Raw genomic sequence first — 22,990 nt, forward strand, 5'->3', positions numbered from 1 at the left:
GGGGAGATATAAATATATTGGTGTAAAAGGACAAATAAGAGATAAGACTATGTATTTATTGCCCATTTATGTAATTACATGTGTCACTAAGGACAAAGGTCCTTAAAGACAAAAGGCAGAGTAGAAACAGTTCCCTACAGTAAGATAGATTTGTTACCACTTCCCTATTCATAAGGTTTTTTTTTTTTTTTTTTTTCCTGCATGGTCCCATAGCCTGGTCTTACAATCATTTGGAGAATTTAACCATCTTTCTGGACACAATTTGTTGGCAGAAGATATGCTTCACTCCAATAAAAAGAAAATGAAGAGTTTTCAAGAGCATTCATAGGCGTCAAGTCCAGAGGACGAGCACTTAGTTCCTGAGGTCTGAGAACCCTTGTTCTGTGAGGAAGCATTACTGGGACCGCGGCACCATGGATGTGGTGGGGGAAAACGAGGCCCTGCAGCAGTTCTTTGAAGGTAAGTGCCCACTTTCCAACACGCAGTCCCTGCTTCTGAGAACTGGCTCTGCTCGCAGTCGCTGTTTTGCCTTTTTGGAATTCACTTAAACTTGGACTTGGAAGAAATGCTATCGTACTAACTGTCCTGAAATCTGAAGTGGAGGTTTATTTGCTCTGTTCATAGGAAAAATCAATGGTATAGGTAGTGATTTAAAAGAATACAGGATTTCCATCTTCTAGCTTGGTTGTTAAAAGAGTCACAGGGTCAGCGTATCTATGTGGCTAGGGTTTGTCTCTGTCCTGTGCTAGATTATATTTCTTCTAATCCCCTACATTTCAAAAATTACAGATTTGTCTTGTCTCTAAAGTTTTTGAGTATAGCACCAGAAAGGTGTAAGATTTCATTTAAAATAGTTTTTCTCTTAGTAAAATTAAATATAAAACAGTAAAAGAACACCTCCTTCCCCTTCTCATCTTTGTTTTTCACAACACTTTAAAAATGTGCAACCGAATAATGATTGGTTTTTGAAAGGAGAGCCATACTACAGAAATGAGTACTTCTTTCTTAAGGGAGGGGCATATTATAGGACGTGGTTACAGAGATTTTCTTTTTTTACAAATCTAAACTGGCAGTACGGCTTCTATTATTTAATTGGGTTGATATTCTAATGGGGGTCTGTTGAAAATGTCAGCAAAGACTCGCCATCAGAGACTTCAGTCTTTGGTTCTTTATCTTCTTTATCAGCAATGCTCAGACTTCCATGTGAAGGGAAATGTGACCATAGCTTTTACACATTTCAAAGGTATTTCTCAGGAGGAAGTATGAGAAGAATTGAGGGTAGACCTGTTTATTCACAGAATCCAGAGGGCAGTTACCAGCATATAGAGGAGTCCTTTTGGCATTTCTGGTGATCAGTAAAGTACCTGACAAATTCTAGATGCAAAAAGGTTGAATGGAATTGACCCAACACCAAACAGTACGAAATAACGGAGTGGTCGTACTAAAGAACTAGTGAGATTCTAGGTCACCATCAGAAAGAATCACATACAATATGGTAGTTTCTGTGGCTTGGATTTTGCCAGAAGTGACAAGAAGAAAGCTAAGACCAAGAGAATTATCACATTATCTCAGTCGTGATCTATCCCATTGAATTTTCTGTCTCTGACAGTAGCCAAATCGGTGTGTCTACCTGGGTCAGGCTCTGTACACAGTAGGCACGCTAACGTTGCATTGATCGATTGTTATTGCCTGATTTTATATTCTGTGTAACTTTCATCCTGGCAGGGGGTAACAAGCCCCAGGCTACAGTTTCATACATATGCTTTATTAAAAAAATTTTTTTTTCTTAATGTTTTTATTTTTGAGACAGAGAGAGACAGAGCATGAGCAGGGAAGGGGCAGAGAGAGAGGGAGACACAGAATCGGAAGCAGGCTCCAGGCTCTGAGCCATCAGCACAGAGCCTGATGCAGGGCTCGAACTCACAGACTGTGAGATCATGACCTGAGCCGAAGTCAGACGCTCAACTGACTGAGCCACCCAGGCGCCCCATATGCTTTATTTTAGAGAAACCACCCATTCATTTTATAGAAGCATAGAGTCTTAGTTTCCTTCTGTAACTGGAGAAGAACTGAAAAGCGAATGTGGTCTACCTTCTGTTCTTTGGAAATTCTGCTGTACTTAGAGGATTCCTATACTATCTTTGTCTTATTTTCAGAAGTCTCCAGGGATATAGTTTCCACCAGTCTTCTCTGTCACTTGCTACAATATCTGATTATTATTTTAATAGTATTTTTCTTAGCTTAAACCAAACCCTGGTCTTCCATTTGAAACCTTTTTTTTTTTTTCATGAGGGAGGGGTCATTTCTCTTCATTTTTAGAAATAAAAAATGGAGACATCAGCTTAAATGATTCTCTTCCCCCTGAAAACCACACAGCTCGTTGTCAAATGTTTATACCTCCACTATTCAGCAAATACTGAGTACCTGCTGTGTGCCTGGTCCAACACCACCTCCCTTAAGTGGTAGCTTATAAGGCTTTGAAGTCTTTCCCTTAGATTTTAATGATTTCCTTTCTCAAGTATTCCTTAGACTGAGGACAGCAGTGATATTCTAGTGAGGAGGACCAGTTGTCACTCATTGTTCTCCTGTTGATGTGTTGATGTGTCGGTTCTAATTAAATGAGATCTTGTATAAAAAAAAAAAAAATCCAGGGGCGCCCCGGTGGCTCAGTCGGTTGAGCGTCTGACTTCAGCTCAAGTCACGATCACGGTTTGTGAGTTCGAGCCCCATGTCGGGCTCTGGGTGACAGCTCAGAGCCTGGAGCCTGCTTCCGATTCTATGTCTCCCTCTCTTTCTGTCCCTCTCCCCCTCACGCTCTCTTTCTCCAAAACTAAATAAACGTTAAACAAAATTTTAAAAAAAAAAACAAGGTCTGAAAAATCAAGAAAAGTTTTGGCAATTTGTTACCCAGCTGAAAGCTATTTTTCTGTTTCCTCAGACTCTTTGTTCTAAGAAACTCAGTCCTAGCTGCATTTTTCCTTATGAACGCATTTGTATGAAAAAGTATCTGGATTGACAGAAGTATCTGGATTGACAATAAATGGCCTTGAGGATCAAAGCTCAGGATGATCTTAGTTTTTATTTTAAATTTCAAATATGTCTAAATCTTTACGATGTGTCTCAGGAAAATGATAAGAACAAAGGGTGGTTTCGGGTAGCTGGAATTCTAATTCTAATTCTAATTCCCTGTCTGCCCCTGATGCCACAGGTAGGCCCATTAACTAAAGCAGAGGCAGATCAGGTGTGCTAGGGATCCCAACATCCTCTGGAGACTGATACCATGTGAAATGTTTGGCTTTTTCAACAAAGCTGGTACCACTACAAGAGAAAGGGTGTCAGAAGAGAAGCATATTATTTTCTTTTTAATAACTAAAACTTGGTTACAATCTAAATTTCTGATGGTGGTGGATTAATTAAATGAATTATGGTTTTTCCATATAATGGAATATTTTATAGCTATTGAAAATGATGATGAGGAAAAATGTTTATTATATAAAGGGGAAAAGTGGTTTGTAAATTGGTATATACAATTGAATATTTTTATATATGTAGCTTCCCAGAACAAAATTTATTATTAACAGTGATCTGAAAATATTTAATATATATACATACATGCTCACACATATACATAGAAACAACTGGATGAATACACTTCAAGTATTAATAGTTGTTATCTCTTAGTGGTAAAAATATGTCGATTTTCATTTTCTTCTTTATACTTTATTATCTAAGTGCTTCATAATTGAAATGTATTATGTTATAATCCGATTATCTTAAATAGAGGAGAATGAGTTTTAATTCAGCAAAACTCTTCTGTTTAAGATCCACGTCTAAAGAAAAATTACAAAAGACATTGACACAGATGAAAAAGATTATGGACATCTTCCGTAGAAAAGATCACATCCTTCTGGGCTATCCGATTCTGTGGGATTTACACCTTTTATTGTCTTAGAGGTATATTAAAACTCTATACATTGTAGATAACTGATATCAATGCAAATGACTTTTGTCTATAGATATGCAAATGAATTTACTTTTAGTGGGATCAACAGTTCTAGTAAAAGACAGTTTTGCTTTTATTTGTAAATTCATTGCATGGTGTAGCTAGATAGATACAAATGGGGTAGATATAGATCTAGAAATGCCGTTTGAATTCTCCTTGAGCCAGTTGTGACATCTTCCTGCCTGCTTCATTAATTAGGTAGTTGAATAAAATCTTTGATAGGCATCCATCCTATATTTGTATGAAAGTCATGGTTTTGGGGCACCTGGGTGGCTCAGTCGGTTGAGCGTCTGACTTCGGCTCAGCTCATGATCTTACGCCTCTTGAGTTCGAGCCCTGCATCAGGCTCTGTGCTGACGGTTTGGAGCTTGGAGTCTGCTTCAGATTCTGTGTCTCCTTCTGTCTGCCCCTCCCCGCTCGCGCTGTTTGTCTCTCTCTCAAAAGTAAATAAACATTAAAAAAAATTGTTTTTTAAAAGAAAGTCATGATTTTATCTTTAAAAAGAGATGGGTAACTATTTTAAGTTGGTTAACTTGGAAACTTTATCAATTTCACCTTTAGTTTGACCCTGATTACTAACAACATGTATTAAGCATTTACCATATGCCCACCCCTATGCTGTTGCCTTTACGTTCATTAACTCATTTAATTCTTACAACTCTCTGAGTAAAAAGGAATAAGAAAATGAAATACAGTAAATCTCAGTTCTTCAGTTTACTTCCTTTGTTTTTGAAAGCTGTGACTTCACATTCTTAATTTGTTTTCCTCATCGGTATTTTTGGGGACTGCCATGATATCAGAGGTCTCACTTTTTATTTCCAGGCTTTTTAGAACATTTTATAAAAATTGATTTGAGAAGACTATTTAGTTTTTCATTGTATCTAATTTTTAAAGAGGAGGTTTTCTGAATTGAGAAGATATTTAGCTCATGCTCTTGGTAATGCCCTGAAGTAGGTTCTCAAATGCCTGTTGGCTTATGCTGAAAGGAGAAGAGGAGATTCATTCCTGCCCTGATTGAATGGAGTGGGGAAAACCACCTACTAGGAGCAGATAACAAGGAGACACAAGAAAGACACTGAGAGACTGAAACTCCAGCACACTCACTGAAGTTTGTGGGGACAGGGACCCCCAAACTCTAATTGGTTGGTGACTCTGAATTCCCGTGAGAGGAATCAGAAGCTCTGAACAGCTGAAAGCAGGACAGAAGGCCGACGCTGCAGTGCTGGGACTGGCCCTGGGCAAGGCAGTCTTGTGGGTAGAAGGTATCTTTTTTTTTTTTAATGTTTATCTATTTACTTATTTTTGAGAGAGAGAGAGAGAGAGAGAGAGAGAATGAGTGGGGGACAGGCAGAGAGAGAGAGAGGAAAACAAAGAATCTGAAGCAGGCTCCAGATTCTGAGCTGTCAGCATAGAGCCTGAGGTAGGGCTTGAACCCACAAACCACGAGATGATTACCCGAGCTGAAGTCAGACTTAACCGACTAAGCCACCCAGATGCCCTGGGTAAAGGGTATCTTTGACCTCAGGCCAGCCTCTTAATCCTTTGTCTTTCTTGCACGTGGGGACCACCACTTTCTCACTCTCCCAGCACCCTTATGCCCTCCTCTTTCTGTCCCAATAAAACCTGAGCTTGCACACAAGGTACAAGCAGCAGATAATCTGATGCCACCATACATCTCTATAGAGTCTTACACTCAATGTACTTTCAGAGAACACAAAGATGTTTGGTCAAATGAATCAAAAAAGTCACCTTCTCTAAGGGTAGGTTTGGTTGCTCTCTAATGATGGAATTTTAGACATCCTGTTGTGTCCTAGCAACATCCTCCAATAATAACTAGAAATAAGGACTTAACAAAATTTTTTTTAACATTTATTTATTTTTGAGGCAGAGACAGAGCATGAATGGGGGAAGGTCAGAGAGAGAGAGAGACACAGAATCTGAAACAGGCTCCAGGCTCTGAGCTGTCAGCACAGAGCCCGACGCGGGGCTCGAACTCATGGGCGAGATCGTGACCTGAGCCGAAGTCGGACACTTAACAGACTGAGCCACCCAGGAGCCCCAAGGACTGTTTTTTTTTTTTTTTTTTTTTTTTTTTTTTTTATTGAGCATTTACTATGTGCTAGATATAGAATTTTAATTAGGACCATGGCTTTGGAGTCAGTAATCCTGGATATGAATCCTGGCTGTGCCATTCATTTCCTCTGGGATGATGAAGAAGTAAACTTCTGCAGGTCTTAGTTTCCTTGTTTATAAAATCCGGATAACTGTATCATCTCGAAATGTGGTTGTAAAGGGCTATGCCTGGCACAGAGAGCTCAATTAATGGTAGCTATTATAATTCTCATTGTTACCCTGTTATCATTTTCTCTGTGTAACATCAAAAGGGCCCTGTGAGAGATTTTTTTTCCTCCCATGAGAATCATGAGGCTGGCAGAGGTGAACTTGCTTGAAGGTCATCCAGGTAGTAAGTGGCTACAAGTTCGTCATTCATTGCGATCCTTTGTTTATATTAACCAGGCAATCAGATGCTGCCCTAATGGCTGGGGATTCAGTGGTGAACAAGCAGAGGCCTTTTCCCAAAGCAACTCCTCTTCTAGCTGAAGAAAGAAGACCATAAAGATATAAGCAAGTGAATAAAATGATTTCAGATAGTCATCAATTATGAAGAAAATAAAGCCAGATAGCAGTGCAGAGAGACACTGAGGATGGGAGGGAGAGCGGGTTACATAAGCTAAGGTAACCAGTGAATCTTCTTAGGAGGTGATATTCGAGCAAGTTGCCCACCAGTCATCATCCATCATCCATCAGAAGAACATCCCAGGCAAAGGGAACACCAGTGCAAAGTCCCTGAGCTTGGAGTGGGCAGGTGGAGGTGGGGTGGGGTGAAGAGCGTGCTGTAGGGGGCAGGGGACAGTGTTAACTGACAATGAGGAGGGTGGTAGGGGATGACGTCAGAATTTGAATATTTATTCTCGGTGTGATAGGAAACCCTTGAGAATAGGCAGGACTTGCAGATGGGTAGGATGTGGGGGATGAAGAAGGCAGAGAAGTCAAGGATGATGCCCTGGTGTTGGCACCAATAATTGGTGGATGTTGGTACAATGTACCCAGGTGTGCAAGACTAGGCAGAAGTGCAGGTGTATATGTGTGTGTGTGTGTGTGTGTGTGTGTGTGTGTGTGTACGTATGTGGACACACACACACATATGAAATCAATAATTCATTTGTGGCACTTCAAGTTTTAGATACCTTTTAGACAGCAAAATGGAAAATATGAGAAGGCAATTGGATGTTTGAATTTGGAACCCAAGGAAGGGATCAGGGATATGCATATCAGTTTGGGGGTCATCAGCATATGGTTGGTATTTAAAGCCCTAAGACAAGATGAGATCCTGAGAAGGGAGACAGACTAGACCAGGGAGACCCATGATAACACTTTGGGATGCAAGTGAGAATAACTAACAAAGGGATGTTAAATGAGGTAAGAGGGGAGCTTGCGGTGTTGAGCTAGGAAAGAATAGTGTTTCAAAGAGAACATGATCATATGTTTTAAGTGTTTCTGAAATGTCAGATAACTGAGCATAGAATGTGGGAAAGAAGGTTTAAGTGACTTTGACAAGCGGTTTCCATGTAGTGGAGGAAGAAAGCCCAGTCCATGGCGTTGAAGAGGGAACAGACGGTGAGTGGCTAATATGGGTAATGTTTTTGAGAAGTTCTTTTGTCCCATGAGCCAAGGAGTTGAGCCAAAGCCAGAGGGGGTATAGAGGCAAGAGTTGTTGATAATTTTGTTTTTTAAAGATGGGAGATACTGGGGCGCATGGGTGGCTCAGTCGGTTAAATGTCTGACTTCGGCTCAGGTCATGATCTCACGATTTGGTTCGTGGGTTCAAGCCCCGTGTCAGGTTCTGCGCTGACAGCTCAGGGCCTGGAGCCTCCTTCGGATTCTGTGTCTCCCTCTCTCTGCCCCTCCCTGCTTGCACTCTGTCTCTCTCTCTCACAAAAATAAATAAACATTAAAAAAAAACGTTAAAAAAATAAAGATGGGAGATAACGAAGCATGGTCTGCCGGTAGGAATGATTGAGTGTAGAGGAGTACTGCATGATGCAGAAGAGGGAGGGGCCATTAATTGTGGGAGAGGAACCTTGAGAAGGTGGGTCAGGATGGGATTCAGAGCACCTGGAGACGCTTGCAACGCTTGCTGTCTTGTGATAGCAGCAGAGGTGGAGTATCTGAACAGATGCAGGTGGTATGGCAGATTTCAGGGTGGAAACCCATGACAGGTTACTTCTGCTTTGCCTATGAAGTGTGAGGTGTGTTAGGAGGGAGCTGGTGGCCGGAGTGTGGTAGGGGACTATTTGGGGGCGTTAGAAGGGAGAATAAGTTGTGAAATTCTTTTCTTTGAGAGTATATTAGTCTCCTAGGCTGACATAACAAACAACGGCAACATTGATGGCTTAAAACAACAGAAATGTGTCCTCTCATAGTTTTGGAAGTCAGAAGTCCAAAATCAAGGTGTTGGCAAGGTTGCATTCCCTCTGAAGGCTCTAGGGGAGAATCTGTTCCATGTCTCTTACCTAGGTTTTGGTGACGCTGACAATCCTTGGTATTCCTTGACTTGTAGACTAGTAACTCCAATCTCAGCCTCCGTTTTTACATCATCATTTTCTCTGTGAGTCTCTTCTCTTATCAGGACAGTCATCATTGGACTTAGGGCCCACCTTCATCCAGGATGATCTCAGCTCGAGATCCTTAACTTAATTACCTCTGCCAAGACATTTTTTTCCAAAGTTCACATTCAGAGGTTGTGGGCGGTCAGACATTTTGGGGGGGGCATTTTTCAACTCACTACAGAAAATAAAGAAGCAAATAAGCTAGGAAATAGGATTGCTGGTCACTGCTGTGTCCACTTAAGATTTGTGTTCAATTACTTTAAGTGAGGCCAGTCAATACACTTGGATGATTTTCTGAGCAACGTTCAGAGGCTTAAGTGCAGGGTTGGGGTGGGTGAAGAATTGGGTTTTTGCAAAGTTGAGGTTTTCCCAGATGAATCCTGCAGATGGAGAGAAGGGAAGAGAGTGACTAGTCTTTGCAAGGGAGTAATTAGAGTGATGGGCCCTGACATCTAAGCTGGGTAAGAAGGGAAATGGGGATAGCAGGGGCGTGAGGAGGTGTGGAAAAGTGGTAATAAGGTTCATGAATAGGGGATCCCAGTGGGTGAACTGATTCGAGTAGAGGCATAAGTGTCAGTGAGTGGAAAGGATGGGCCGGTCAGAGAATACAGCAGGTGGAAATGAGATTTCAGAGGTTGATGCAGTTACTGGTTTGATGCTAGGGTTTAGCAGCGTGTCAAGAGAGGAGGTGAATGAGGTGAGGTGGAGTAAAGGTGGTAGAAGAAGTGGTGAGGAGTTTACGAATTCAAGAGGCTGGGAAGTATCGGGTGGATGTTGAAGCCACCAGCAGTGATGGCAAGAGTGGTGTTGCAGGGAGGAAAAGAGGGAACCAGACAGTGAACAAAGTGAGCGACCAAGAGGTTGCTAGATGCTACTACCAGGAGGTGGCCCAGTCATGTGGGATCTGCTTCATTTGAAGAAGGGAGGAGGGAAGCTTATCCAGAAATAGCAGTGAAGACCAAAAACACCTCCCATTTTCAGCCCCCAGGGACATGTGGGAGAACCTCTATTGCGGTGTTTCATAAATGTTTTCAAAATTGATTTATTTTTGCGGGGGGGTGGAGACAGAGTGAGAGGGAGAGAGTATCCCAAGCAGGCTCTGTGCTGACAGCCCAGAGCCCGATGTGGGCCTAGATCCCGTGAATCCAGAGATCATGACCTGAGCCAAAATCAAGAGTTGGACGCTTAACCGATGGAGCCACCCAGGCACCCCGAGATGTTCCATAATTTAACCAGTTCTTATTGCTAGACATTCGGGTGTGTTCTAGATTCTTACCTGTGAGAACCTTTAGTTATTTGCTTTGCATGAATTTCCTCAAAATAGAGTTACTGCCATATAGAATTTTTTTTTTTAATTAGCTCTTTGATAAATATTGCCCAATTATCTGCCAGGAACATTTTTTTTTATGTTTATTTATTTCTGAGACAGAGAGAGAGCATGAGTGGGGGAGGGGCAGAGAGAGAGGGAGACACAGAATCAGAAGCAGGCTCCAGGCTCTGAGCTGTCAGCACAGAGCCCGACGCAGGGCTCGAATTCATAAACCACGAGATCATGACCTGAGCCGAAGTCAGTCACTCAACCGACTGAGCCACTCAGGCGCCCCTCTGCCAGGAAATTTTTAAAAAATTAATCTGTAGACTCTCACTGTTATGGCTGCCTGATATTTTCATTTTTTGACTTAAAAAAGTTACTCTATTCCCAGAGTCCTTAACCAAGGGTAAGATTCAGGCGGGCTCCAAGCCTCTGGCAGTGAGTGGAAGTAGGTATTTGTGTAGGCTCATATGTTAGGGAAAGTCTCCACACCTTTTATCAGAGGCCCAGTGAGCTCTACAACTCAGAAGATGTGAGGAACCCCTGCACTGGTCTCAGGCCGTTGACAGCTCCTCTCACCTTCCCCTCCTGAAGGAGCCAGAGCCTGGAGCCACCCATGGTGGAGAGGACATACTTTGAACCAGTAGAAGATCCTGGACTGGGGCATGTTTCAACGATCAGAGTCTAGAAACTTATAGACCCTACTTAAAATGTGGTTAAGAGATGGGAAAGGGAGGTTTGATGACATGATTAAAAGCAGTGATGAAAAAAAATAACTGTTTCATCTCTATATTCTGAGTTGTAACTGTATCGGAAAACACTCCTGCCAGAATGATACTGTAACCTAAAAGGGAGTGAATTCTGAAAAGTCTGCTCTCAGTTTCATTGGTGGGTATAGAAAACCACGTGACTTCTCCCCTAGCAGTTGACGTGACCAGAAAAGGGTGATTATTTCCTCTGTACTGGGCTTCCTTCTATCCCTGGGGGCTGTTCCAGAAGCACTTGAAGAGATGCTTCCGGAGGCCCAGTTAGCCAGGAGGAAGCTCTTGGCAATGGATTGACGTTTGTTGATTATTTGTGCCTAGCCTGCTTTTGAAAAGATTCTGGGAATACTTTACATTACAGGTTACCTTAAAAATTGGTATAATAAAGTCCCTACAAGGGAAAGGCAAGGGTAATAATATATACTCCCAGGGGGCGGGGAGTAATAGCAAAATTCAGGTATCAATGGGTCAGTGAGGAGATTTAAATCTCTTCTCTCAACTCTATCCCTCCTTCCAGACATTCACTTCTCTTTCTCTTCTCTTTCATCACCAAACTCTGAAAAATACCCATTCTCTTTATTCTTTGCATCTCAAGCCCAATTAAATCTGGCTTTTGCTCTGACTTGGTCTTCTGAAATTTCTTCCAATTGCTAGATTATATTAAAAAAAGCCTTCAGCACTCATCTTCCTGGTGTTGTCTCTGGGATTGGTCACCATCGCCCATTGTTTCCTCATGGAAGCTCTCTCCTATTTAATTCCATGGCACCTTCACTCTGGTTCTCCTCCAGCCTCTGTTTCCTCTCAGATGCTTTCAGTAATTCACCCCCTCCTTGTCTGCCCAAGAGTCCTGTCTCAGAAACTCTTTTATTTGAACACCAAAAGCTTACCCTGAGGGGGCATTCCCATGGGTCAGCATATCCCAAGTTTCAGACCTGTATTTGCCAGGTTTCAGACCTATATTTATAGCTGTTTAAGGTACATATATATGTATGGATGGATCTCCGTTTTCCCAAATCAACACATTCAATGTGGAACTCATTCCCTCCCTGATTTCAGTCTTCATTGCCTCCTCTGTTCCCTTCACTCTCCAACAGACCTCCCAAACTAGAAACTGGGGTATCACTCCTGACGACTCCTATACTCTATAGCTAATCCTTTATCAAATGGTTGCTTCCACCCTAAGGTGAAATGTCTCCCTGCTGCAACCTCCCCTTTGTTCAGACATTCATCTCTTGCCAGAGCCTCCTAATGTCTGTCCCTGTGCTAACCAACTTCCACTTTGCCATTGGCTCATGTGGATGCCATTGCTTAAACATTGCTGTTGAATCTCCATTGTCTGAGCTCAGTGTAGTTGTCCCAATATAACATTCCGGGCATCCTTACACTGGGGACTCCCCCCATACTGATATCTATTGCATGTGGTTTGGTACAGGTGGTTAAGAGCATGTTCCAGGGCCAGAGTTCTAATCTTGACTCTGCCTCTTGCTAGCTGTGTGATTAAGCTGTACTTAATCTCTCAGTGCCTCAGTTATGTATCTATAAAACTGGAGTGTTACTAGTAACTGTCCACTAGGGTTATTGGGCAAGTTAAATGATTCAGTATACATGAGGTTCAGAATAGTACCTGGATTCTGTATGCCTGTTATTACTATTATTATCTTCAGTATCGTTCTTACTCTTATCTATACCCCAGCTACACAGCCTTTCATGGTTTCTTGAATACATTCTTTTACTCTCCCTTTCCTAACGCTGGGTCTTTGTGCCTTCTGCCCAGAATGTACTTTCCTACTTCTTCTTCTTCTTCTTTTTTTTTTTTTTTTAACGTTTATTTATTTTTGGGGCAGAGAGAGACAGAGCATGAACGGGGGAGGGGCAGAAAGAGAGGGAGACACAGAATCTGAAACAGGCTCCAGGCTCTGAGCCATCGGCCCAGAGCCCGACACGGGGCTCGAACTCATGGACTGTGAGATCGTGACCTGAGTTGAAGTCGGATGCTTAACCGACTGAGCCACCCAGGCGCCCCTGTACTTTCCTACTTCTTTATCCAGTCAACTTCCTTGGGCAAAGTTAGAGGTACAGTTCTCCATGCTTCTGCAGCTCTTTGTCCATACCTTTGGATATGCACCCTTTACATTAAAGTTCAAGTTGTGTGTTTACATGTCTGTTTCCCACAGAAGACACTTTAAGCATCTCCGTGTGAGGATTTGCCTTTGGGTCGTTCACCTCTGCAGTCTCAATGTCTTGCGTGGAGCACTTACTTAGAGAAATGTTTGTTGAATATGTGTTCTGTGAATGAGATTCTTGACCAGAATTTCTGGTGGAGAAGCAGGGCGCTTATTTTATTATACATGGTGGTTCAGTTTGTGTTCATTTTCTCACCGACATTTTAATATCCAAACCAGCTCTGGAGAGGAAGTCACAGCTCCTCATCAATACTGGTTATGTAGATTACTGTTAGATCCATGACCTATAGTAATGATCTTCCTCTAGTGTGTGGTAACTCTGTTTTCCTTAAAAGCAACTATTAGTAGGGAGGGAATGAAGGTGGTGTGGCGCTCAGTAGAAAGCATGGCGGAGGTGCTGGCTGGGGACAGGCAGATTCAAAACCCTAGTCCCTTTATAACAGGTTAAGGCTTTAACTCAAACTGGGTCATGCTCTGAGAATCAGAATCAATACTTAGAAGTCACTAGGAGGGGGCGCCTGGGTGGCTCAGTCAGGTAAGCATCTGACTTCGGCTCAGGTCATGATCTCACGGTTCACGAACCCAAGGCCTGCGTCGGGTGAGCTCAAGCCCCACTCCAGTCTCTGCATCCTCTCTCTCTCTCTTTCTCTCTCGCTCTCTGCACCTCGTGGGATTCTCTCTCTCTCTCTCTCTCTCTCTCTCTCCCTGTCTCTCTGCCCCTCACTCACTCACACTCTCTCTTTCAAAAATAAATGAATAAATTAAAATAAATAGATCTTAAAAAAAGAAGAAGAAGAAGAAGTCACTAGGAGGCTTTGCAGTCAAAATAGACAGGTGGAAGCTGCAGTCTGGAGAAAACTAAAGGTCCAAGCACCAGGAAACAGTCAAAGTAATGGCCCTGGGGGTTGTGGGAATGATCTTGGGGAGACTGTCTGATTACACAGCTTTCCCACCCACATTGCCCCTGGAAAGTGGGCACCATTACAAATCGCACACATTAACCCCAAGCTCCTGACTCCAATGTGCAAGTGTGGTGACGAGTGACATAGTGGTTAGAGCACAGGTTTGCATCCAGATTGCCCTGGGATCAAATCCCACCTCTACTTATAATGGACTTACAATGCAATCTTGGCAAAGTCTCTCTGAGACTGTTTCCTCATCTATGAAGTGAAGTAGATATTATTTCATAGGAGAGGAGTGAGAATTCAGTAAGCTGATATATGTGAAGTACTTTGCATCGTGCCTGACCCACAGTTACTGCCCAGCGAAGTGGTATTATCAGTAATCTATAATTAAGAAAGTGTTTGTTCTTTTATTTTTTTTTAAATTTTTTTTAATGTTTATTTATTTTTGAGACAGAGAGACAGAGCATGAACGGGGAAGGGGCAGAGAGAGAGGCAGACACAGAATCGGAAGCAGGCTCCAGGCTCTGAGCCATCAGCCCAGAGCCCGACGCGGGGCTCGAACTCACGGACCGTGAGATCGTGACCTGAGCTGAAGTCGGACGCTTAACCGACTGAGCCACCCAGGCACCCCAAGTGTTTGTTCTTTTAAAGGAGGTCCCTGTAGCAGCCTGTGTGATCAAGAAGAAAACCACTACCATTTAATGAACACTTGACCTTATGTTAGACACTGTACTAAACTCTCAGGTGTATTACTTCTTAGTTTGTACAACAAAATGAGCAAGGAGATAATATTATCACCACTTGAGAGATGAGGATACAGATTCAGAGAAGGTTTGTACCTTGCCTAAAGCAACACAGCCATTATGTAGCAGAGCTTGAAGTTGGATAGAAATCTTTCTCTTAAGGTTTGATTCCTAGTCACTGTGCACGGTGTCTTCTAGACAGGTTGTGAAGGAACATCTGTAGAGTTAGCTGTGGAAATTATGGCTCCTGTTCAAATAACCAGGGTGGGGTGTGTGTGTGTGTGTGTGTGTGTGTGACAATTTGCACGTAATTCCATTCCTTAGATGAAATTATTCTGGAGTGTGAGTGCTTGGTACATTAGTGCTTTCTGGCGTTTTTTTGGCAAAGTCCAGCTCAGGTGTTAGTGGTAAAAGGGCAATAGTTTATGTTCATAGAGGAGGCAGCTACAGACACTCAAAATATAAGGCTACCAATAAGAATACAAGGATATAAGAACACCAATGCTGGCCTACAGTACTGCTCAGTGCAAACCAAAAATTTATAGAGAGAATTTAGGCAGCTGGGTTGCTCACAAGTGTAGTAGCAGATATTAATTCTCCTTGGCTTCTGGAAACCAGAGTCAGGAAAAATAGTCCAGTGAGATGATACCCTGATATTTGATACCCTGATGTTAGCAGCATACGAAACAATTGTCGGGGTGCCTGGTAGCTCAGTCGGTTAAGTGTCCAACTTCGGCTCAGGTCATGATCTCATGGTTCATGGGTTCAAGCCCCGTGTCGGACTCAGTGCTGAATGCTTGCTCAGAGCCTGGAGACTGCTTCGGATTTTGTGTCTCCTTCTCTCTCTGCCCCTCCCCCATTCATGCTCTGTCTCACTCTGTCTCTCAAAAATAAAAAAATGTAATAAAAAATTTTTTAAAAATAAAAAAGACACAATTGTCAGATATAGCCATGTGGGGTCATGTGTTCTAAGGAGAACATTAAATGACTTAATAGTTGGAAATAGTGTCACTCCCATAGGGTTAAAGTGACCAATATCCTCAAATATTAGGAGCCGAGAAATATGCTTCCTATGAATCTATGGCTGTGGATGATGGCATAGGCCTTGGTTCAGGCATACTTGGGTTTGAATCCTGGTTCCTCTGCTCCTTAGTTATGTGACCTTGGGCCAGTTACTCAACATTTTAAAATTTCAGTTTTCTCTACCTGTAGGATGGGTATAATAACATCTGTTTCTTAGGGTTGTGAGGATTAATGACGAAATAAATGATAGTTATTGATTTTATTATAACATTTTCAAGGTGAAGGAACCAAATTTCTTTCTTTCTCTTTCTTTCTTTCTTTCTTTTTTTCTTTCTTTATCTCTTTTGAAATAAGAATGAGTACAAGCTATATACAAACACACACACACACACACACACACTTTTTTTTTTTTTCCCAAAGAAACACTTCTGTCTCCAGGGAGTTATTACAACTTTTACATGTTCACATTAATTCCTGAGCCTTTATAATCATAAAATCCATTTATAGCCCTTAGTTGCCAAGCAACATAGGACAAAGTACTGAGTATTTCCTTTTATTGCAAAAGGTTCAGCTTTTCCATATTGGTCTTGAAATCAACATTTTTCAGAAAAGGCAGAACAGTGAAAGTACTGTATTTCCAAGGTTTCATGAGCATTCCTTGTTTGGGGATAGAATCAAAACTGAAAGGAATATATTGTTATTATTGTACTGTTCTTGAATAGCCTAAAGAATTTTGTGCTAATTATACAGTCCATTTGTAAGAAATTCTGAAGACGGGAGACTGCAAGTTTAGTTTAAGGAGATAACTTGCTTTGTGTAACCTATGTTCTGAGACGCTCTCACTGTAGGAGAACTAGATCTTTGATCTGTCAGTGTCTTTCCAGAAAGGCTCGGGGGTGGGGGGATGGAAAATTCATATGAGAAGTGTTATCTGCTGATCTTGGTAACCACTGACATCAAACAGGTCATTCAACTGGGCATTGGCAGGGTTTGGGGAAGCTGGCTTTGAGGCACATAACTAAATTCTCTTCTTTGAAAGGTATTAATGCTTTTAATTGTTGTTGTTGTTTTTGCCCATGGATAATCAGCAAGTAAAGGTTGGAAATCCAAAGAAGGGCACTGTCTGATGTCGGCTCAGGTCGTGATCTTGCTGCTCACCGGTTCGCACCCCACATCGGGCTCTGTGCTGACAGCTGGGAGACTGGACCCTGCTTCAGATTCTGTGTCTCCCTCTTTCTTCCCCTCCGCCCCCACTCATGCTCTCTCTCTCTCTCTCTGTCTCTCAAAAATAGATAAGCATTAAAAAATATTTAAAAAAAGAAATCCAAAAAGAATCAAAAGAGTATATTACTGTTTAACATCCTATAAAGTACTCCAGTACAACTTATATTTTTAAAAGCCCATAAAAGCATGCATAGAAACAGTTTTTAAATTCACATAGCTATTTTTCTATTTGTGTGTATTAAAACAGTGCAAAAGCAGATTAGAGTATCTCAATGGGAATTCTACCATGCAGTGGGATTCTATAGACGGAAAGAATAGAAGCAATGTTCCTCTTTCCTTTCTTCCCTTGTTGGGTTAGGCAAGCTTGTTGCTTTGAGACAAATCTGTTAATTCACATACGATGTATTATATGCAGGAAGAGGCATAAAGGACACTTAGAAACTATTTCTTATAAATTTTACAAGGTAAGAGCTAGTCAAGTCTCTTCTGCTAAGAGTAAATGTACTTTGGGATGACTCTGTGTGCGGGTATAAAAGAGTAAGATCTGGCTGTTAGCATGAGTAGGCTAATTCCAATCGATCGGTAGAAGGGCACTTTAAAATCTATTATCCACACATCTCCAGAAGAGTTGTGTCTTAAGAAGCAGTTGGAAAAATTCCATTTCTTCTTTTTATCTGCATGGGGATAAGACCCACACAATAATCTGCTCCTCTCCCCAGGGGGCATCAGGCTCCTGTGTGAGAATCTGAATTGACCTTTCATGGTAGTGAGGATGTCAGGGCTACAAGCTGTGCTCAGGACTTGTGCTCCCTTTGCTGGTTGTTTGTGGAAATGTTGGGAAAAAAATAAAAGTCCCTACTCGGCCACCAAATTTTTACATTTTCTTATTTCGCCAGCTCCTTCCTACCCATCTTCAAAGTTTTCTTCTCACCCTTCCATTTGTATTATGCTTGTGGATAATAGAGTTTGACATTTTACAAACTTTTTCATTTCCGTCACTTGTTGGTCCCTCTCGCAACCCTGGGAGGAAGGCATTTTACAGATGAACAAAACGGAACCTTAAAGAAGTTGATGTGTCTAAAACCACACTGGTAAATGCCAGTGGTTGTGGCAAAATCTTTGTCTTCTCATTCCCAGTCCAATGTTCTTTCCATGTTCATACCACTTTGCTTTCCCAAAGGAAAAAGAGATAACACTGGCCATGACTCACTGGCTTCCATAGTCTAGGGTAGATGTCAGACAAATACTTCAGTAAACTTAGCAGGTCTTTGGAAAACGCTCCTCCATTTTATCGTCCTCTTGCTTCCTGAAACCCAGTTACCACCTTAATTTCCCACAAACTGGCCACTGGCTACCCCACCGCACCTACTCTCCAGAGCAGGGCCAGCAAGTTCCTGTTATTTGGGCCTTTGCTTAACACCCTGCTTTGATGAAACTGATCTTCCCTGATTTCAGCAATTGGTTCATTGTTCTGAGTCCTGTGTTTGGGAGTTGGGGGCAAGTAGCAGAGAAGGAACAAGAAAGGAGTGAACATTTATTATGTGCTGAACATTAGCAGTGTTAAAGAAAAAAAAATCAGTGATACTTGTTAAAGCCTAGTAAGGATGACTTTATTCAAGGGAAGGAGTGTCACAACAGGTATAGTGACAGCTGCGATGGAATTTTGCAGTAGGGGAGAGAGACTGGGCTCAACCCCTCATGGGTATAGCCAAGGAGCAGGGTAAGGGGGATTCTGGCTAGACCAACCTAACAGGATTCTTTCTGAGAGCTGACCAAGGTGACCAGACACCCCCTGGGGCAAGGTGGGGGTAAGGAAGCTGATCAGACAGCAAGGGTGATAAGATATGGAGGATGGGGGATTCTGGTTAAGCTGATTTGTCAGGATTCTTGCTCAAATTGGACGATACAGACAGAAACATGAAAGTAGGCCTTGTTGAAAAGGTCAAGGAGGCCTGAGTAGAGTTTGATCTGGGAGTCAGTCTGACAGCAGCAGGATGACACGTCACATTTAGTCTGTGAGCAGTGCTCTACAGTGCTAAAAACTCATCTTTTTTTCCCACCTCCTCCCCCACCCCCTCACCCCCGCCCAAGATAAGGAAACAGGCCCAGAGAGATTCAGTAGAAGTGGAATTGACCCCAAGTCGACCTGATTGCAGTTTTCCAAATCTCGTTCTTTCCTTGCCTGCAGGTTACATGGGGCTGCCTCCTTCTGGAATGCCCTAGTCTACCGTGTTCACCTGGCTGATTGCTGTGAACTCTTGAGATTTCCACTTTGGCATCATTCCCTGAGGGCTCCTGTGTATTCCATAGTATTTTGTACTTCACCTCTAAAAGCGTGTATTGCCTTTTTTTGTGTCCGTCTCCTATGGACAACAGGAAGGAAGGAAATATGTCTCATTCATTCCTTTAGCCTCAGCAGCTAGGACTGGCACATAGTAGTCACTCAAACATATTTATGAAACCAGTCAATAAATACCCCAAGCCTGACCTCTTTCCAAGTCTGCTGGGCTTCCCTCCTTATTTCTCCTACCCAAGAAGACGTGAACCTTCATCCTACACTTGACTGAAGACTCAGCCCTCAGTCAGTGCTCTGCTGGGCTGTCCCTTCCATATCCGCCTGGCTTGGCAGGAGGAAGGCATTGCTGCGGCAGGACAGATACGCCTGAAAGCCACAGGGTGGGCAGCTTCCGCGTTACATTTTCCTTAATTTGTGCCATGCAGGGTCTGCCCACTGGGGCATCAATTTCATATTCAACACTGCCCATTCCAGAGGAACCAAACCACCCGCAAAGACTGTGGGTGGACATCCCCACTTTAGCTGACCTTCCTGTGGGGTGTCTTCCTCTTCGTCTTTTTCCTTTTTCCTCTTCTTCCTCCTTTTAGGCCCTTGGCAACATTAGACCAAACCAGAACAATAATTCTTCAAAATCTTCACCGTAAAACAAATGGGATTCCTTGATGTGTTCCTATACCATTTAAAAGAAAGTTTTCAGGGCACCTGGGTGGCTCAGTCGGTTAAGCATCCAACTTCAGCTCAGGTCATGATCTCACAGTTCTTGAGTTCAAGCTCTGCGTCAGGCTCCGTGCTGACAGCTCAGAGCTTGGAGCCTGCTTCAGATTCTGTGTCTCCCTCTCTCTCTGCCCGTCCCCTGCCTGTCTCTCTCTCTCAAAAATAAATAAACATTAAAAAAAAAGAAGGAAAGGCTTCAACTTCTGTTTCCCAAATGTATCTTCCACAGTTAAAAATTAGTATTGGTTAATATGCAGTTGATCGTGATTTATTTATTCCTGTATATATTAATGTTAGTATGTGCTATTGAAGAGAAAATTGACAAAGCATAAAAGTTTAATCCTCATGGTGAAGGGCTAGGAGGAAGTTCAGCTGTAAGGTTCCAAAACTCCTTGAAAAATGGATTCCCAGACCCCCAGAAAGTCCAGAGGATCTTGCCTAATTTATATTTCAAATCACTAATTTGAGAGGAAAAGAAGTGTGAACTTGATAAGCAACTAATGAAGACATTGAAATACTTTCATGAAAATTGAGGTCACGTGATGCAATAGACTGACCATTTTCACCTACTTTAAATCCCAGGCAAATTTTTAGATTATTCACTGAGAAGCTATGCAAATCACCACAAGGGCAGCTCTCCAAAGGTATTGAGCAATCATTTATTATTTACACTGAATGGCTCCTGAGTTTGTGAAAAAGCAAATTGGGCACATTCATATGGAATTATAATAACGTTAGTGCTGAAAGATCATAGATCTACTACATTCTTAAGCTGTATATGGCAGACGCTATAAGCTGCCTTCCCAGTAGTGGTCCAGCCACCTTCTTTTCTGCAGGCAGAAGCTTAATCTCTTTAGAGAGAGGAGAGTCCTTGAGCTGAGGAAGGGTAGGCTCTAATGTAATTGATTTAAACCAGTTATCACAATCTCAAATTCCTCCTCTCTCTCCCCTTCTCTTCATAATTCAGCAGCTGTAACTTTTTTTTTTTTTTGCAACCTTCTTCCATCATCCTTTTTATAAAGGGTAAGTTTCTCTATTTGCTGAAGCACCTAACAATATTAATAACTTGACATGTCCTTTACATTTTTATTAGGAATGTTATTATTTCTGTTAGTTTTTGAGTGGTTTGTCCCAACCCTACTTTCCTACATTCTTTCGCATGATTTTGCAGAAAGCAAGGTTGTTCAAGAACACATTCATTATGGTATAGTAGAAAACACCTGAGTCCGTGCAAGAACAATTTGTTATTGCAACTTGAACAAGTTATGTAAGCTGGCTAAGAATATTTGCTCCTCTGAAAAATGGGGATAATAATAGGACCTATTTGATAGAATAAAATTATTATGAGGATTGAATGAGAAAGAAATGTAAAATTGTTAGCATGTTATCAGTACCCAAAAAGTGCTCAACAAATTTACCAAGTATTTATTATTATTATTATTATTATTATAATTCTACATTGACCATCTCTCATGTGGCTTGATTTGTGATTCTTTCCCACTCTGTTGGATCTCCCTTAGACACCCTATTTGTCAACATTCCTCTGAAATTATGGGGCCCAGGTCATCATGGCTGGACCTATGCATTGAGGAACAGGGACCTCACCATCCTACTTCTGTACTCAGTGATTTTATTAGTATAATTCAACATTAGTTTGTCTTCCCAATACTTCCTCATGATGACCCAGCGAAAGGAACTTTGTCTCACCTATTCATCTCACCTATTCACTCATACGCCAAGTTTCCCCATCTCCTATTTACATAATTTAAAAAGTCAATGTAGAGCTTAATGCTACACCTGCTGAATGTCATCTTGTCAAAGTTAGCCATCAACCCAGTCAGCGAGATTCGACTTGACTCTTTCAAAACATATTGTGCCCCGCCTACCTCCTTTAGGCCATCTCCATACTTGGCCAATTTGCCTTCTTTATACTTCTAAAAATCACAAATACCCTTATTGACAAGGATGAGAGCAGAGTCATTTTGTGCTGAATTTTAGGATTTTTCTCTCGGTTACCATGGTGGGGTACAGTTGTTCTCCCAGGTATAAGTTCACCTAACGCTAATGTAATTTCCACACCTTTCTCCATCTTAGCTACAAATACAACCATCTTTGACTGCCCCTCCCCACGTTGGATTGGAAGCCCCCCAGGTATCTCCTTGGGCCTGACTTACCACACTATGTTGGTGCTGCCTGTTTTTTGTTTTTTTTTTCCTGTGCCCCTCCCTCACCTTGAGGGTAAGATTGAGTGTTGCTCATTATTGTATACCCAGTGCCTAGCATATACACACTTCATTAAATATTTATCAAATGCTGAATGAATTAAGAATTCTGTTAAGTGTCCAGTTGAAGTCAGGATACACATTTCCATGGAGAGTCTCCTGATCTGCCAGTCTCAGGCAGCTGGACAGGCAAGAAAATGAAGTTCACCCACCTGGCTAGTTTTTGGTGGGCACATGAAGACTCTTCAATGTCTTCTGCTGTTCGTAAGAGTCCGGCAGCCAAGTTTTTAGTGACTCTTTCTAGAATTTTGCATCTGTGACAGTTCTGGAAGCCCCGTGTGGGCGTTGCCATCCTGTTACACAATGTGCTGGAACTATTTATTTACTCAAGTTGCATAAAGGTTAATTTTTATTTTATCGTTTGATTATCAGGCACATAAATTTCAGGTGATTCATATCATGTTAAAGTCCAGACAGTCTTTTAATTTGGTCACATTTCCAACAATGGGTCATGTTCCCTCTGGTTAAAAGAACTGATTAGATTCTTCCTGGATCAATGTAGGACTTCCTGTGCAAGGGGAACTGGGGAGACTCCAATAATTCTAGGTCATTAGGTGGAGTTTTTCTTGGGATCAGTGCCCTGCTGCTCCCTTCTGTCTCCGAGTGCAAAAACAGGATGATATGACACGAGCAGATGAAATCTCCAAGCTCCTTCTCAGGCTCCTCACCCAAATCTCTCATATTTCTTACCTCAAAGCATGAGCACAACCTCCCACCCAATCACCAAAACTAGACTAGACTAGAGAATTACCTAGCTTCCTTCCAATCAGTCACAAAGTCCAGTAGGTATCCCTTCTCAAATACTACTCTCATCCAGTGGTGTGCTGGTGAACATTCAACAACCAACTCTTTGGGGAAAGAATTCCCAATT

At 42.0% G+C, this 22,990-nt stretch overlaps 1 protein-coding gene across 1 annotated transcript in view; it reads left to right on the forward strand.

Annotated features, from left to right (window-relative positions):
* Positions 1-413: 413 nt before the first annotated feature.
* The window catches only part of MYRFL (myelin regulatory factor like), a 126,225-nt gene continuing 103,648 nt past the window's right edge, over positions 414-22,990 (forward strand). The window contains exon 1 of the mRNA XM_049626701.1: positions 414-459. Within this exon, the coding sequence (XP_049482658.1) occupies positions 414-459 (46 nt within the window). The remainder of the gene's footprint in view (positions 460-22,990) is intronic.

This window comes from Panthera uncia, chromosome B4 (assembly GCF_023721935.1).
Source record: "Panthera uncia isolate 11264 chromosome B4, Puncia_PCG_1.0, whole genome shotgun sequence".
In the NCBI taxonomy this organism is placed as follows: Eukaryota; Metazoa; Chordata; class Mammalia; order Carnivora; family Felidae; genus Panthera; species Panthera uncia.